At 58.8% G+C, this 12,246-nt stretch overlaps 1 protein-coding gene across 3 annotated transcripts in view; it reads left to right on the top strand.

Annotated features, from left to right (window-relative positions):
• VPS28 (VPS28 subunit of ESCRT-I) overlaps nucleotides 1–12,246 on the top strand; it is a 41,205-nt gene that overhangs the window by 2,069 nt on the left and 26,890 nt on the right. For 2 of the 3 annotated variants that reach the window (XM_072131965.1, XM_072131966.1), the window contains exons 2-4: nucleotides 6,350–6,403; nucleotides 6,479–6,507; nucleotides 6,674–6,711. In XM_072131965.1, the coding sequence (XP_071988066.1) occupies nucleotides 6,367–6,403; nucleotides 6,479–6,507; nucleotides 6,674–6,711 (104 nt within the window). In that variant the 5' untranslated portion in view covers nucleotides 6,350–6,366. Of the gene's footprint in view, nucleotides 1–6,349; nucleotides 6,404–6,478; nucleotides 6,508–6,673; nucleotides 6,712–6,732; nucleotides 6,824–12,246 lie in introns of those variants that run through there. The other variant, XM_072131967.1, reaches the window with a different exon arrangement.

Below are 12,246 nucleotides of genomic sequence, written 5' to 3'. Positions count from 1 at the left end.
CCCTCCTCTCCTATAGTGTCCTCTCCTCCTGTCCTATACTGTCCTCTCCTTCTGTAGTATCACCCCTCCTGTCCTGTAGTGTCCTCTCCTCCTGTAGTATCACCCCTCCTGTCCTGTAGTGTCCTCTCCTCCTGTAGTATCACCCCTCCTGTCCTGTAGTGTCCTCTCCTCCTGTAGTATCTCCCCTCCTGTCCTGTAGTGTCCTCTCCTCCTGTAGTATCACCCCTCCTGTCCTGTAGTGTCCTCTCCTCCTGTAGTATCACCCCTCCTTTCCTATAGTGTCCTCTCCTCCTGTAGTATCACCCCTCCTGTCCTATAGTGTCCTCTCCTCCTGTAGTATCATCCCTCCTGTCCTATAGTGTCCTCTCCTCCTGTCCTATAGTGTCCTCTCCTCCTGTCCTATACTGTCCTCTCCTCCTGTCCTATACTGTCCTCTCCTCCTGTCCTGTACTGTCCTCTCCTCCTGTCCTGTACTGTCCTCTCCTCCTGTCCTGTACTGTCCTCTCCTCCTGTTCTGTACTGTCCTCTCCTCCTGTTCTGTACTGTCCTCTCCTCCTGTTCTGTACTGTCCTCTCCTCCTGTCCTGTAGTGTCCTCTCCTCCTGTCCTGTAGTGTCCTCTCCTCCTGTCCTGTAGTGTCCTCTCCTCCTGTCCTGTAGTGTCCTCTCCTCCTGTCCTGTAGTGTCCTCTCCTCCTGTCCTGTAGTGTCCTCTCCTCCTGTCCTGTAGTGTCCTCTCCTCCTGTCCTGTAGTGTCCTCTCCTCCTGTCCTGTAGTGTCCTCTCCTCCTGTCCTGTAGTGTCCTCTCCTCCTGTCCTGTAGTGTCCTCTCCTCCTGTCCTGTAGTGTCCTCTCCTCCTGTCCTGTAGTGTCCTCTCCTCCTGTCCTGTAGTGTCCTCTCCTCCTGTCCTGTAGTGTGTGTCCCCCCCTCTCCTCCTGTCCTGTAGTGTGTGTCCCCCCCTCTCCTCCTGTCCTGTAGTGTGTGTCCCCCCCTCTCCTCCTGTCCTGTAGTGTGTGTCCCCCCCTCTCCTCCTGTCCTGTAGTGTGTGTCCCCCCCCTCTCCTCCTGTCCTGTAGTGTGTGTCCCCCCCTCTCCTCCTGTCCTGTAGTTAGTGTGTGTCCCCCACCCTCTCCTCCTGTCCTGTAGTGTGTCCCCCTCCTGTCCTGTAGTGTGTCCCCCTCCTGTCCTGTAGTGTGTCCCCCTCCTGTCCTGTAGTGTGTCCCCCTCCTGTCCTGTAGTGTGTCCCCCTCCTCTCCTCCTGTCCTGTAGTGTGTCCCCCCTCTCCTCCTGTCCTGTAGTGTGTCCCCCCCTCTCCTCCTGTCCTGTAGTGTGTCCCCCCCTCTCCTCCTGTCCTGTAGTGTGTCCCCCCCTCTCCTCCTGTCCTGTAGTGTGTCCCCCCCTCTCCTCCTGTCCTGTAGTGTGTCCCCCCCCTCTCCTCCTGTCCTGTAGTGTGCCCCCCCCTCTCCTCCTGTCCTGTAGTGTGTCCCTCCTCCTCTCCTCCTGTCCTGTAGTGTGCCGTCCCCCTCCTCTCCTCCTGTCCTGTAGTGTGTGTCCCCCCCCTCTCCTCCTGTCCTGTAGTGTGTCCCCCCCTCTCCTCCTGTCCTGTAGTGTGTCCCCCCCCCTCTCCTCCTGTCCTGTAGTGTGTCCCCCCCCCTCTCCTCCTGTCCTGTAGTGTGTCCCCCCCCTCTCCTCCTGTCCTGTAGTGTGTCCCCCCCCTCTCCTCCTTTCCTGTAGTGTGTCCCCCCCCTCTCCTCCTGTCCTGTAGTGTGTCCCCCCCCTCTCCTCCTGTCCTGTAGTGTGTGTCCCCCCCCTCTCCTCCTGTCCTGTAGTGTGTCCCCCCCTCTCCTCCTGTCCTGTAGTGTGTGTCCCCCCCCTCTCCTCCTGTCCTGTAGTGTGTGTCCCCCCCCTCTCCTCCTGTCCTGTAGTGTGTGTCCCCCCCCTCTCCTCCTGTCCTGTAGTGTGTGTCCCCCCCCTCTCCTCCTGTCCTGTAGTGTGTCCCCCTCCTCTCCTCCTGTCCTGTAGTGTGTGTCCCCCCCCTCTCCTCCTATCCTGTAGTGTGTGTCCCCCCCCCTCTCCTCCTATCCTGTAGTGTGTGTCCCCCCCCTCTCCTCCTGTCCTGTAGTGTGTCCCCCTCCTCTCCTCCTGTCCTGTAGTGTGTGTCCCCCCCCTCTCCTCCTGTCCTGTAGTGTGTGTCCCCCCCCTCTCCTCCTGTCCTGTAGTGTGTGTCCCCCCCCTCTCCTCCTGTCCTGTAGTGTGTGTCCCCCCCCTCTCCTCCTGTCCTGTAGTGTGTGTCCCCCCCCTCTCCTCCTGTCCTGTAGTGTGTGTCCCCCCCCTCTCCTCCTGTCCTGTAGTGTGTGTCCCCCCCCTCTCCTCCTGTCCTGTAGTGTGTGTCCCCCCCCTCTCCTCCTGTCCTGTAGTGTGTGTCCCCCCCCTCTCCTCCTGTCCTGTAGTGTGTCCCCCCCCTCTCCTCCTGTCCTGTAGTGTGTGTCCCCCCCCTCTCCTCCTGTCCTGTAGTGTGTCCCCCCCCTCTCCTCCTGTCCTGTAGTGTGTCCCCCCCCCTCTCCTCCTGTCCTGTAGTGTGTCCCCCCCCTCTCCTCCTGTCCTGTAGTGTGTCCCCCCCCTCTCCTCCTGTCCTGTAGTGTGTCCCCCCCCTCTCCTCCTGTCCTGTAGTGTGTCCCCCCCCTCTCCTCCTGTCCTGTAGTGTGTGTCCCCCCTCTCCTCCTGTCCTGTAGTGTGTGTCCCCCCTCTCCTCCTGTCCTGTAGTGTGTGTCCCCCCCCTCTCCTCCTGTCCTGTAGTGTGTGTCCCCCCCCTCTCCTCCTGTCCTGTAGTGTGTGCCCCCCCCCTCTCCTCCTGTCCTGTAGTGTGTGTCCCCCCCCTCTCCTCCTGTCCTGTAGTGTGTGTCCCCCCCCTCTCCTCCTGTCCTGTAGTGTGTGTCCCCCCCCTCTCCTCCTGTCCTGTAGTGTGTGCCCCCCCCCCTCTCCTCCTGTCCTGTAGTTTATTCCCCCCCCCTCTCCTCCTGTCCTGTAGTGTGTCCCCCCCCTCTCCTCCTGTCCTGTAGTGTGTCCCCCCCCTCTCCTCCTGTCCTGTAGTGTGTCCCCCCCCTCTCCTCCTGTCCTGTAGTGTGTCCCCCCCCTCTCCTCCTGTCCTGTAGTGTGTCCCCCCCCCTCTCCTCCTGTCCTGTAGTGTGTCCCCCCCCTCTCCTCCTGTCCTGTAGTGTGTCCCCCCCCCTCTCCTCCTGTCCTGTAGTGCCCCCCCCTCTCCTCCTGTCCTGTAGTGTGTCCCCCTCCTCTCCTCCTGTCCTGTAGTGTGTCCCCCTCCTCTCCTCCTGTCCTGTAGTGTGTGTCCCCCCTCCTCTCCTCCTGTCCTGTAGTGTGTGTCCCCCCCCTCTCCTCCTGTCCTGTAGTGTGTGTCCCCCCCTCTCCTCCTGTCCTGTAGTGTGTGTCCCCCCCCTCTCCTCCTGTCCTGTAGTGTGTGTCCCCCCCTCTCCTCCTGTCCTGTAGTGTGTGTCCCCCCTCTCCTCCTGTCCTGTAGTGTGTGTCCCCCCCCTCTCCTCCTGTCCTGTAGTGTGTGTCCCCCCCCTCTCCTCCTGTCCTGTAGTGTGTCCCTCCTCCTCTCCTCCTGTCCTGTAGTGTGTGTCCCCCTCCTCTCCTCCTGTCCTGTAGTGTGTCCCCCTCCTCTCCTCCTGTCCTGTAGTGTGTGTCCCCCCCCTCTCCTCCTGTCCTGTAGTGTGTGTCCCCCCCTCTCCTCCTGTCCTGTAGTGTGTGTCCCCCCCCTCTCCTCCTGTCCTGTAGTGTGTGTCCCCCCCCTCTCCTCCTGTCCTGTAGTGTGTGTCCCCCCCCTCTCCTCCTGTCCTGTAGTGTGTGTCCCCCCCCTCTCCTCCTGTCCTGTAGTGGTCCCCCCCTCTCCTCCTGTCCTGTAGTGTGTCCCCCCCCTCTCCTCCTGTCCTGTAGTGTGTCCCCCCCCTCTCCTCCTGTCCTGTAGTGTGTCCCCCCCCTCTCCTCCTGTCCTGTAGTGTGTCCCCCCCCTCTCCTCCTGTCCTGTAGTGTGTCCCCCCCCTCTCCTCCTGTCCTGTAGTGTGTCCCCCTCCTCTCCTCCTGTCCTGTAGTGTGTCCCCCTCCTCTCCTCCTGTCCTGTAGTGTGTCCCCCTCCTCTCCTCCTGTCCTGTAGTGTGTGTCCCCCCTCCTCTCCTCCTGTCCTGTAGTGTGTGTCCCCCCCCTCTCCTCCTGTCCTGTAGTGTGTGTCCCCCCCTCTCCTCCTGTCCTGTAGTGTGTGTCCCCCCCTCTCCTCCTGTCCTGTAGTGTGTGTCCCCCCCCTCTCCTCCTGTCCTGTAGTGTGTGTCCCCCCCCTCTCCTCCTGTCCTGTAGTGTGTGTCCCCCCCCTCTCCTCCTGTCCTGTAGTGTGTGTCCCCCCCCTCTCCTCCTGTCCTGTAGTGTGTGTCCCCCCCCCTCTCCTCCTGTCCTGTAGTGTGTGTCCCCCCCCTCTCCTCCTGTCCTGTAGTGTGTGTCCCCCCCCTCTCCTCCTGTCCTGTAGTGTGTGTCCCCCCCCTCTCCTCCTGTCCTGTAGTGTGTGTCCCCCCCCTCTCCTCCTGTCCTGTAGTGTGTGTCCCCCCCCTCTCCTCCTGTCCTGTAGTGTGTGTCCCCCCCTCTCCTCCTGTCCTGTAGTGTGTCCCCCCCCTCTCCTCCTGTCCTGTAGTGTGTGTCCCCCCTCTCCTCCTGTCCTGTAGTGTGTGTCCCCCCTCTCCTCCTGTCCTGTAGTGTGTGTCCCCCCTCTCCTCCTGTCCTGTAGTGTGTGTCCCCCCTCTCCTCCTGTCCTGTAGTGTGTGTCCCCCCTCTCCTCCTGTCCTGTAGTGTGTGTCCCCCCTCTCCTCCTGTCCTGTAGTGTGTGTCCCCCCTCTCCTCCTGTCCTGTAGTGTGTGTCCCCCCTCTCCTCCTGTCCTGTAGTGTGTCCCCCCCCTCTCCTCCTGTCCTGTAGTGTGCCGTCCCCCTTCCTCTCCTCCTGTCCTGTAGTGTGCCGTCCCCCTTCCTCTCCTCCTGTCCTGTAGTGTGTCCCCCCCCTCTCCTCCTGTCCTGTAGTGTGCCGTCCCCCTTCCTCTCCTCCTGTCCTGTAGTGCCGTCCCCCCTCCTCTCCTCCTGTCCTGTAGTGTGCCGTCCCCCTTCCTCTCCTCCTGTCCTGTAGTGTGTCCCCCTTCCTCTCCTCCTGTCCTGTAGTGTGTCCCCCCTCCTCTCCTCCTCTCCTGTAGTGCCGTCCCCCTTCCTCTCCTCCTGTCCTGTAGTGTGTCCCCCCCCTCTCCTCCTGTCCTGTAGTGTGTCCCCCCCCTCTCCTCCTGTCCTGTAGTGTGTCCCCCCCCCTCTCCTCCTGTCCTGTAGTGTGTCCCCCCTCCTCTCCTCCTGTCCTGTAGTGTGTCCCCCCTCCTCTCCTCCTGTCCTGTAGTGTCCGTCCTCTCCTCCTGTCCTGTAGTGTCCGTCCTCTCCTCCTGTCCTGTAGTGTCCCGTCCTCTCCTCCTGTCCTGTAGTGTCCCGTCCTCTCCTCCTGTCCTGTAGTGTCCGTCCTCTCCTCCTGTCCTGTAGTGTCCGTCCTCTCCTCCTGTCCTGTAGTGTCCGTCCTCTCCTCCTGTCCTGTAGTGTCCGTCCTCTCGTCCTGTCCTGTCCTGTAGTGTCCGTCCTCCTCTCCTCCTGTCCTGTAGTGTCCCGTCCTCTCCTCCTGTCCTGTAGTGTCCGTCCTCTCCTCCTGTCCTGTAGTGTCCCGTCCTCTCCTCCTGTCCTGTAGTGTGTCCCTCCTCCTCTCCTCCTGTCCTGTAGTGTCCGTCCTCTCCTCCTGTCCTGTAGTGTCCGTCCTCTCCTCCTGTCCTGTAGTGTCCGTCCTCTCGTCCTGTCCTGTCCTGTAGTGTCCGTCCCCCTTCCTCTCCTCCTGTCCTGTAGTGTCCGTCCTCCTCTCCTCCTGTCCTGTAGTGTGTCCCCCCTCCTCTCCTCCTGTCCTGTAGTGTGTCCGTCCTCCTCTCCTCCTGTCCTGTAGTGTGCCGTCCCCCTTCCTCTCCTCCTGTCCTGTAGTGTGCCGTCCCCCTTCCTCTCCTCCTGTCCTGTAGTGTGCCGTCCCCCTTCCTCTCCTCCTGTCCTGTAGTGTGCCGCCCCCCTTCCTCTCCTCCTGTCCTGTAGTGTGTCCGTCCTCCTCTCCTCCTGTCCTGTAGTGTGTCCCCCCTCCTCTCCTCCTGTCCTGTAGTGTGCCGTCCCCCTCCTCTCCTCCTGTCCTGTAGTGTGCCGCCCCCCTTCCTCTCCTCCTGTCCTGTAGTGTGTCCCCCCCCCCCCCCCACTCTCGCCATGCAGTGCCCCCTCATTTTGCCCTCTTCTGGTTTCAGACTATCCTATTGCCATCATGTTCCACGGGATTCCCTCACAGCCGGCAGTCAGTGGTAAGGGGCGCATTGCTGGGGGGATTAGGGGGCTCATTGTTTGAAGTGTTAATAACCTCTTCCTTTAATTTCCAGCACCAGGGAATAAACCAGAGTTATATGAGGTAAGGAGGGTTCAGCCTTCTCACTCCACTAATGGGGTTGGGCTTCATGAGGGGAGGGGACCCTTTATCCTTGAGGGTGCCGGGGGGATGTAAGAGTCTCCCCTTCTATCCCGCTGGGGTAAAATCCCTGCTGCACTATAACCTTTGTTCTCTGTTTCTCCTGCAGGAGGTGAAGCTCTATAAGAATGCCCGGGAGAGAGAGAAGTATGATCATGTGACCACACCCTCCACACCCCCATCAGTGTTCCCATTGCTACAGGCTTACACTGCATAGGGTCCTTTACATGCTGCCTGCAAATAGAATACCAGAAGAATAGTGAGTGCAGCTCTGGAGTATAATACAGGATGTAACTCAGGATCAGTACAGGATGTGTAATGTCATGTATGTACACAGTGACTGCACCAGCAGCAGATAGTGAGTGCATCTCAGGTGTTGCTCGTCAGCTCGTTAGCTGTCTGTTCCTGTGAGAGGCTGTGTGCTGCTGCTGCTCCTGAGCTCCAGGGAAAACCACCTCCACCTGGGGCCTGCTCTCTCCTCTCCCAGGGAGGGAGTGGGTTTTCAGGCATGAGCCAGGGCAGCAAGTCCCAGGCTCCTGCTTCCCGGTCTAGGCCGGCGGGAGGCAGGGGTAGCCAGGAACCGGCCAGCGCTGCGGAAGCCTTGGGGGTGAGAAGATCTGCAAGGAACAGCAGCAATGCTGCTCCAAGTACCCCCAGGCCAGCTAAGGCTTCAAAAAGCAGCAAGACCTCAGAAAAGATGAATACCTCAGGAAAGCTGGATACCTCGGGAAAGCTGGGTACCTCGGGAAAGCTGGGTACTTCGGAAAAGCTGGATACCGCAGGAAAGCTGAGTGCTCAGAGAGGTGAGGCTGACCTCAGTGAAGAGGGCTGGGGAATGCTGAGGACCCGGGAGTCTATTTCCAGCTATGCCTCCCGGGCTCTGGGCCACCTCTCTGAGTACGAAGAAGCCAGCAAGACGGTGAGGAGACTGCGGGAGGAGCTCAGGTGCGCCCATGCCAGGGCAAGCTCTGCCCAGAAGAGGAGGAAGGAGCAGATTCTGGCAGAGATATCCAGGCTCCAGACTGACATCCAGGCCTTGGAGGAGAGGAAGGCTTACCTGCTGGAGAGGAGCGGGCCGTTTAAAGAAAAGATCCTTAATGATGAGCGGTTCCGGGAGATGGAGGAGGAGAAGCAGAGGCGGCTGATGGGGCTTCAGCCTGAGAGTCAGACGGAGGAGGAAAGTCCGGTACCGTGCAGTGGGCCCCCTGCAGGACAAGCGGCCATGTCATCTAGCTGCGGTTCTGCCGGCCCGGGTGAGGATAGTGACAGCCACCAGGGAGGGGCGCTGATGGAGGAGATCCGACGGCTCGAGTCCCCTGTGCACCTCCAGGACTTTACTTTTGGAGACGATCTGCCGGAGGATGCACCGGGGGGCAGCAAACCACGAAAGAAGAAGACCAAATCCGTGGAAGTGGTGAGTCTAGTCTACAGCCCCCTCCCCGTAAAACCCTAGTCGGCCGCAGGGTCAGCTCACTGTGCGAGCCCCGTTACCCAGCCCAGCACGGGTCCTGCAGTGGACTCAGTGCCAGGGAGCGGGGAGATTACAGGTGTGACATCTGATGTGGCGATGGGCTCCGTCTCTGTTTGTGGTAACAGTGGGGGAGCAGGGGAGGCATCGGCCGCGAGGCCGGACAGTAAGGGCGGCTCGGCAGTGGCGATACCATCCAAATCCAGTGCTGTGGTGCGTCCCCCAGTGGGAGGGGGGGATAGCCCGGCACTGGTGGCAGCTTCCGGTGCCTCGGCGCCTCTTCATGCTGTTGCCGCTGATCACTCGGTTATGGAGCGGCGGCAGTGTGGAGGGGTCGCTGAGGCTGAGGGCTCCGGACCTCCCAAACCTAAAGTCCTGTTTTGCGTAGGAGTTGGAGATAATCTGCAGAGAAGTGCTGAGGAAGGTGGGGATCAGCGGCGCCTCACACCGGCCAAAGATCAGCGGCGACTCCTACCTTCCTCTAAGAAAAGTAAAATAACATCTGCTACCGATGATGCGGAGGGCACAAGTGTGACACAAGTTGGGGTTCCCTCTTGGCGATGCGCTGCGGGGGGACCCCCGTCCCTTGTGCCTGAAGATGCGGAGGTGGTCTTGTCTGCTAATGTTGTTGCTGGTCCAGCCAGTGTGAGTGGAGTCAGTAATGTTGTGGTGGATAATGTGAATGGTGTGAGTGGTGGAGAATCTTTTCCAGCTTTGGGGGTGGGTGATGGAGTGACTGGTGGTGTGAGTGGCGCGGCTGGGTGTAACATGCAGGTGGGTAGTGTTAATGTGGTGGGTGCAGGGGTTGGTCCGGTTGCTCCCCCAGTGGCGGCCCCTATTAAGAGCTATGCCAGTGTCGCTGCTGGGGGAAGTAGGGGTCCATCATCCTCGTCTCTGGGCTCTGGGGACGGCTTTTTGCAACGGCGCCTCCTGCAGGCCTTACAGAAGGGAGAAAGGACGATCAATGTAGCTGGGCAGGAGGTTGATTTGTCGTTTTGGATAGAGAGGCACGGCCTGTCTGCCTTCCGAGAGCAAAGAGGCAGGGAGACATCATGGTCGCTCCCGACAACCGGGCCGGGTGCTAACCGTAGGAATGTGGTCCGTCTTCGGTGGCGTGGCAGTGATGTGTGTCCCCCTCGGGCACGGGTAGTTGAGCTGCTGCTGAAGATGGACTTCAAGGCGGCTGACATCTTTGCCTTGATCCATCCCTATGGTACATCTGAGTTTGATATCAGCTTTGTTCGGCCGGAGGGGCTTGAGCTCTTCTGGTCCAACTATGAGCTGAGATACAACGAGCCCGAGTGGCGGGACTTTGCTGTGCAAGCAGTGTCCCGCCAGAGCGAACTCAAGAAAGTGACCGTTCTTACCCGTAATCAATCACTATCTTGCTTTGACATCATGACCTGGATGAATCGTTATGGAGAGGTACTGGGAGTACCCGAGAAAAATCGAGACGAGTTTGGTATCTGGTCAGGGGCCTGGACCTTCATGGTGAAGTTGAGGCGTTCAGGTAACTCAGTCGCCCACATCCCTTCATCAGCCTTCCTGGGGAGGGATCGGATCCTGATCTTCTACCGGGGGCAGCCTAGGCTGTGTCACAGGTGCGGTGACCCCACACATTTCAGCGCAAACTGCACCGTGCAGAAGTGTGCGTTGTGTGGGGGTGTCGGCCATCTCGCTGCATCCTGTACAGTGCAGATTAGGTGTAACCTGTGTGGTGATCTCGGTCACCCGTACAGTCGTTGTCCTCTTTCCTTCGCTAATGCGGGCTCAGCCTCAGCGGATGAAAGCCATCAGGCTGAATCTGCTGGGGAGGGGACTAGCAGAGGTGGAGGAATGGAGGGGCCAGGGAAGAAAGACAGGAAAAAGACGCCTGCCCAGCTAAGGCGTCTAGAGAAGCGTCAACAGGAGAGAGAGCGGGGGGAGTCTCGGGCTGCTGGGACAACCTCTGGCGCTCTCCTAGAGACCACACCTGTCGCTGAGGCCCCAGGGGAAGATGTACTGGATGAGGAGGTCAGGAGGATCGAGAGAGAGGAAGGTGCCACGTCCTCAGACTCCTCCCATTATGAGAGTATGGACGAGGATAATAGGGCGTGGCTAGAGGAAAAGCGTAAGCGTGGCGCCAAAAAGAAGAAAAAGGGTAAAAAGAAGGGAGGTGTAAGATCTTCTCCCTCCCTGACTAAGGTACCCAAGGAAGGTGCAACCGACCCCCCGCTGGTCGAACTTTCAAATCGATTCCTGGCCCTGGATGGAGCGCCTCCTGCCGATGGAGGGGCTGAGGGTGAAGGGCCAGAGGTGGCGGAGCCTGCAGGAGGTGCCGAGTCTCCCCCTGGGGAGTCAGGGTCCTCAGGAGGGGAGACTGGCCCAGAGTCTGGAGACGAGGATGAGGGGGCAGGTCCTGGATCTGCCCCTGAAGCATCAGAGGTGCGGGAGATGGACACCACAATATGTCTAAAAAGGGGGTGTTCATTTCCCGAGGGTGGTGGTAAGATGGGTAAAAAGAAAGCCGTCTAACTCAATCACTCATGATGGCGGCACCCACTCCGTTGACGCTGGCGTCCATTAATGTCGCCAGCATTAAGTCTGATGCGGCTAGATTTGCGGCCTTTGATTTTCTCGGCCGTGTTGAAGCCGACATTTTATTTTTGCAGGAGACCAGGCTGCCAGATTTGGCGGCCGTGTTTAAAGCTAAGAGGGAATGGAGACACGGGCCTTCCTATTGGTCTCTTGCGGCCGAGCCGTATAGCGGAGTGGCGGTACTTTTTACCGCACCGGTAGAATGCCGACGAGTTATTGAGTTAGAAATGGGGAGGTGCCTGATCCTGGATGTCCTCATGAAGGGACAAGAACTTCGTCTTATTAACATCTATGGTCCCCAGTCCAAGTGGGACAGGAAGTGTCTCTTTATGAGGATCAAGCCCTACCTTTTTACAAGTCGGCAGGTGGTCTTTGGAGGGGACTTCAATGCTGTCACGAGGTCCCAGGATAGGGGAGGTTCCAGAGACAAGCTGACTTATGATAGCGTCGCTCTTAATAGCATAGCCAGTGAGGCTCGCCTGGTGGATGTCCACATCCGGCACACCCCAGGCCACGCGGGGTTCACCTATTATAGGGGTAGCTGCAGGTCTAGAATAGACAGGTTTTATTTAAAGGAGGAAGCCATTTCTTCAGCAGTGTCCGTTGTTGAGGTGGAGTTCTCCGACCACTGTTTAATTTTGTTTTCTCTGAATGTTACAGAGACCCCCCGGATGGGAAGAGGCTACTGGAAGCTCAATTCGTCTCTCCTGGAGGAAGCGGAGATCAGACAATCCTTTGAGGACTTTCTTCAGAGCCAGGTACCTTTGTTGGGCCTTTGTAGCAGTAAGTCAGAGTGGTGGGAGATGCTCAAGAAAAGGGTGGCGAGATTCTTCCGCCAGCTCTCGAGCCTCAGGAGCCTGGACAGGTACCGCCTGTATCAGGGCCTGAGGAGGAAACTCGAGCATCTCGTCTCGACTGGAGGTAGTCGTGAGGACATCTCCAGAGTGAGATCCTTGCTGAAGAGGTGTCAGTACGATAGACACGCATCTTTGGTTTTTGAGAGGGATTACGGGAAATACCGCTCGCCCGACCCTTACAGAAACTGCAAGATGTCAGTGAATGGTAAAGTTGTCACGGGACTGGTTGACAGTACGGGATCCCTGAAAAGGTCCAGATCAGGGATTCTGGAGGTCGTCAGATCCTTCTACTCGCACCTCTTGGGCAGGAAGGATCTAGATCGGGATGTGATGTCGGGTTTCCTGGCTGAAACTGTCCCTGAGCCAGGAGTAGACCCCTCTCTTGATGCTTTGACAGAGATGATCAGGGAAGAGGAAGTCAGCCGGGCGATTGAAGGGCTCGCCCTCAAGAAATCGCCAGGCCCGGATGGCTTAACATCTGAGTTTTATAAGACCTTTAAGGACGCCTTGGTTCCCCTCTTGACTGAGGTATTCAATGAGTGTCTTTCCTCGGGCGCTCTGCCGAAGTCAATGAGGAGGTCTGCCCTGATCATCCTGTCAAAGGGTAAGGACCGATCTCGTGTTGAGAACTGGCGTCCCATAGCGCTTCTCAATACGGACAGAAAGGTTTTGGCAAAGGTGCTGTTTAATCGGCTGGTGCAGTTTGCGCCCCGGCTCCTTTCGGGGACCCAGCACTGCTCTGTTCCAGGCCGCAGTACATTTAGTGCTGTGCTTTGTGTC

Source organism: Engystomops pustulosus, unplaced genomic scaffold, assembly GCF_040894005.1.
Source record: "Engystomops pustulosus unplaced genomic scaffold, aEngPut4.maternal MAT_SCAFFOLD_185, whole genome shotgun sequence".
NCBI lineage: Eukaryota > Metazoa > Chordata > Amphibia > Anura > Leptodactylidae > Engystomops > Engystomops pustulosus.
The sequence above is the reverse complement of the archived record's forward strand: the minus strand, read 5'-3'. Positions and strand labels throughout refer to the sequence as shown.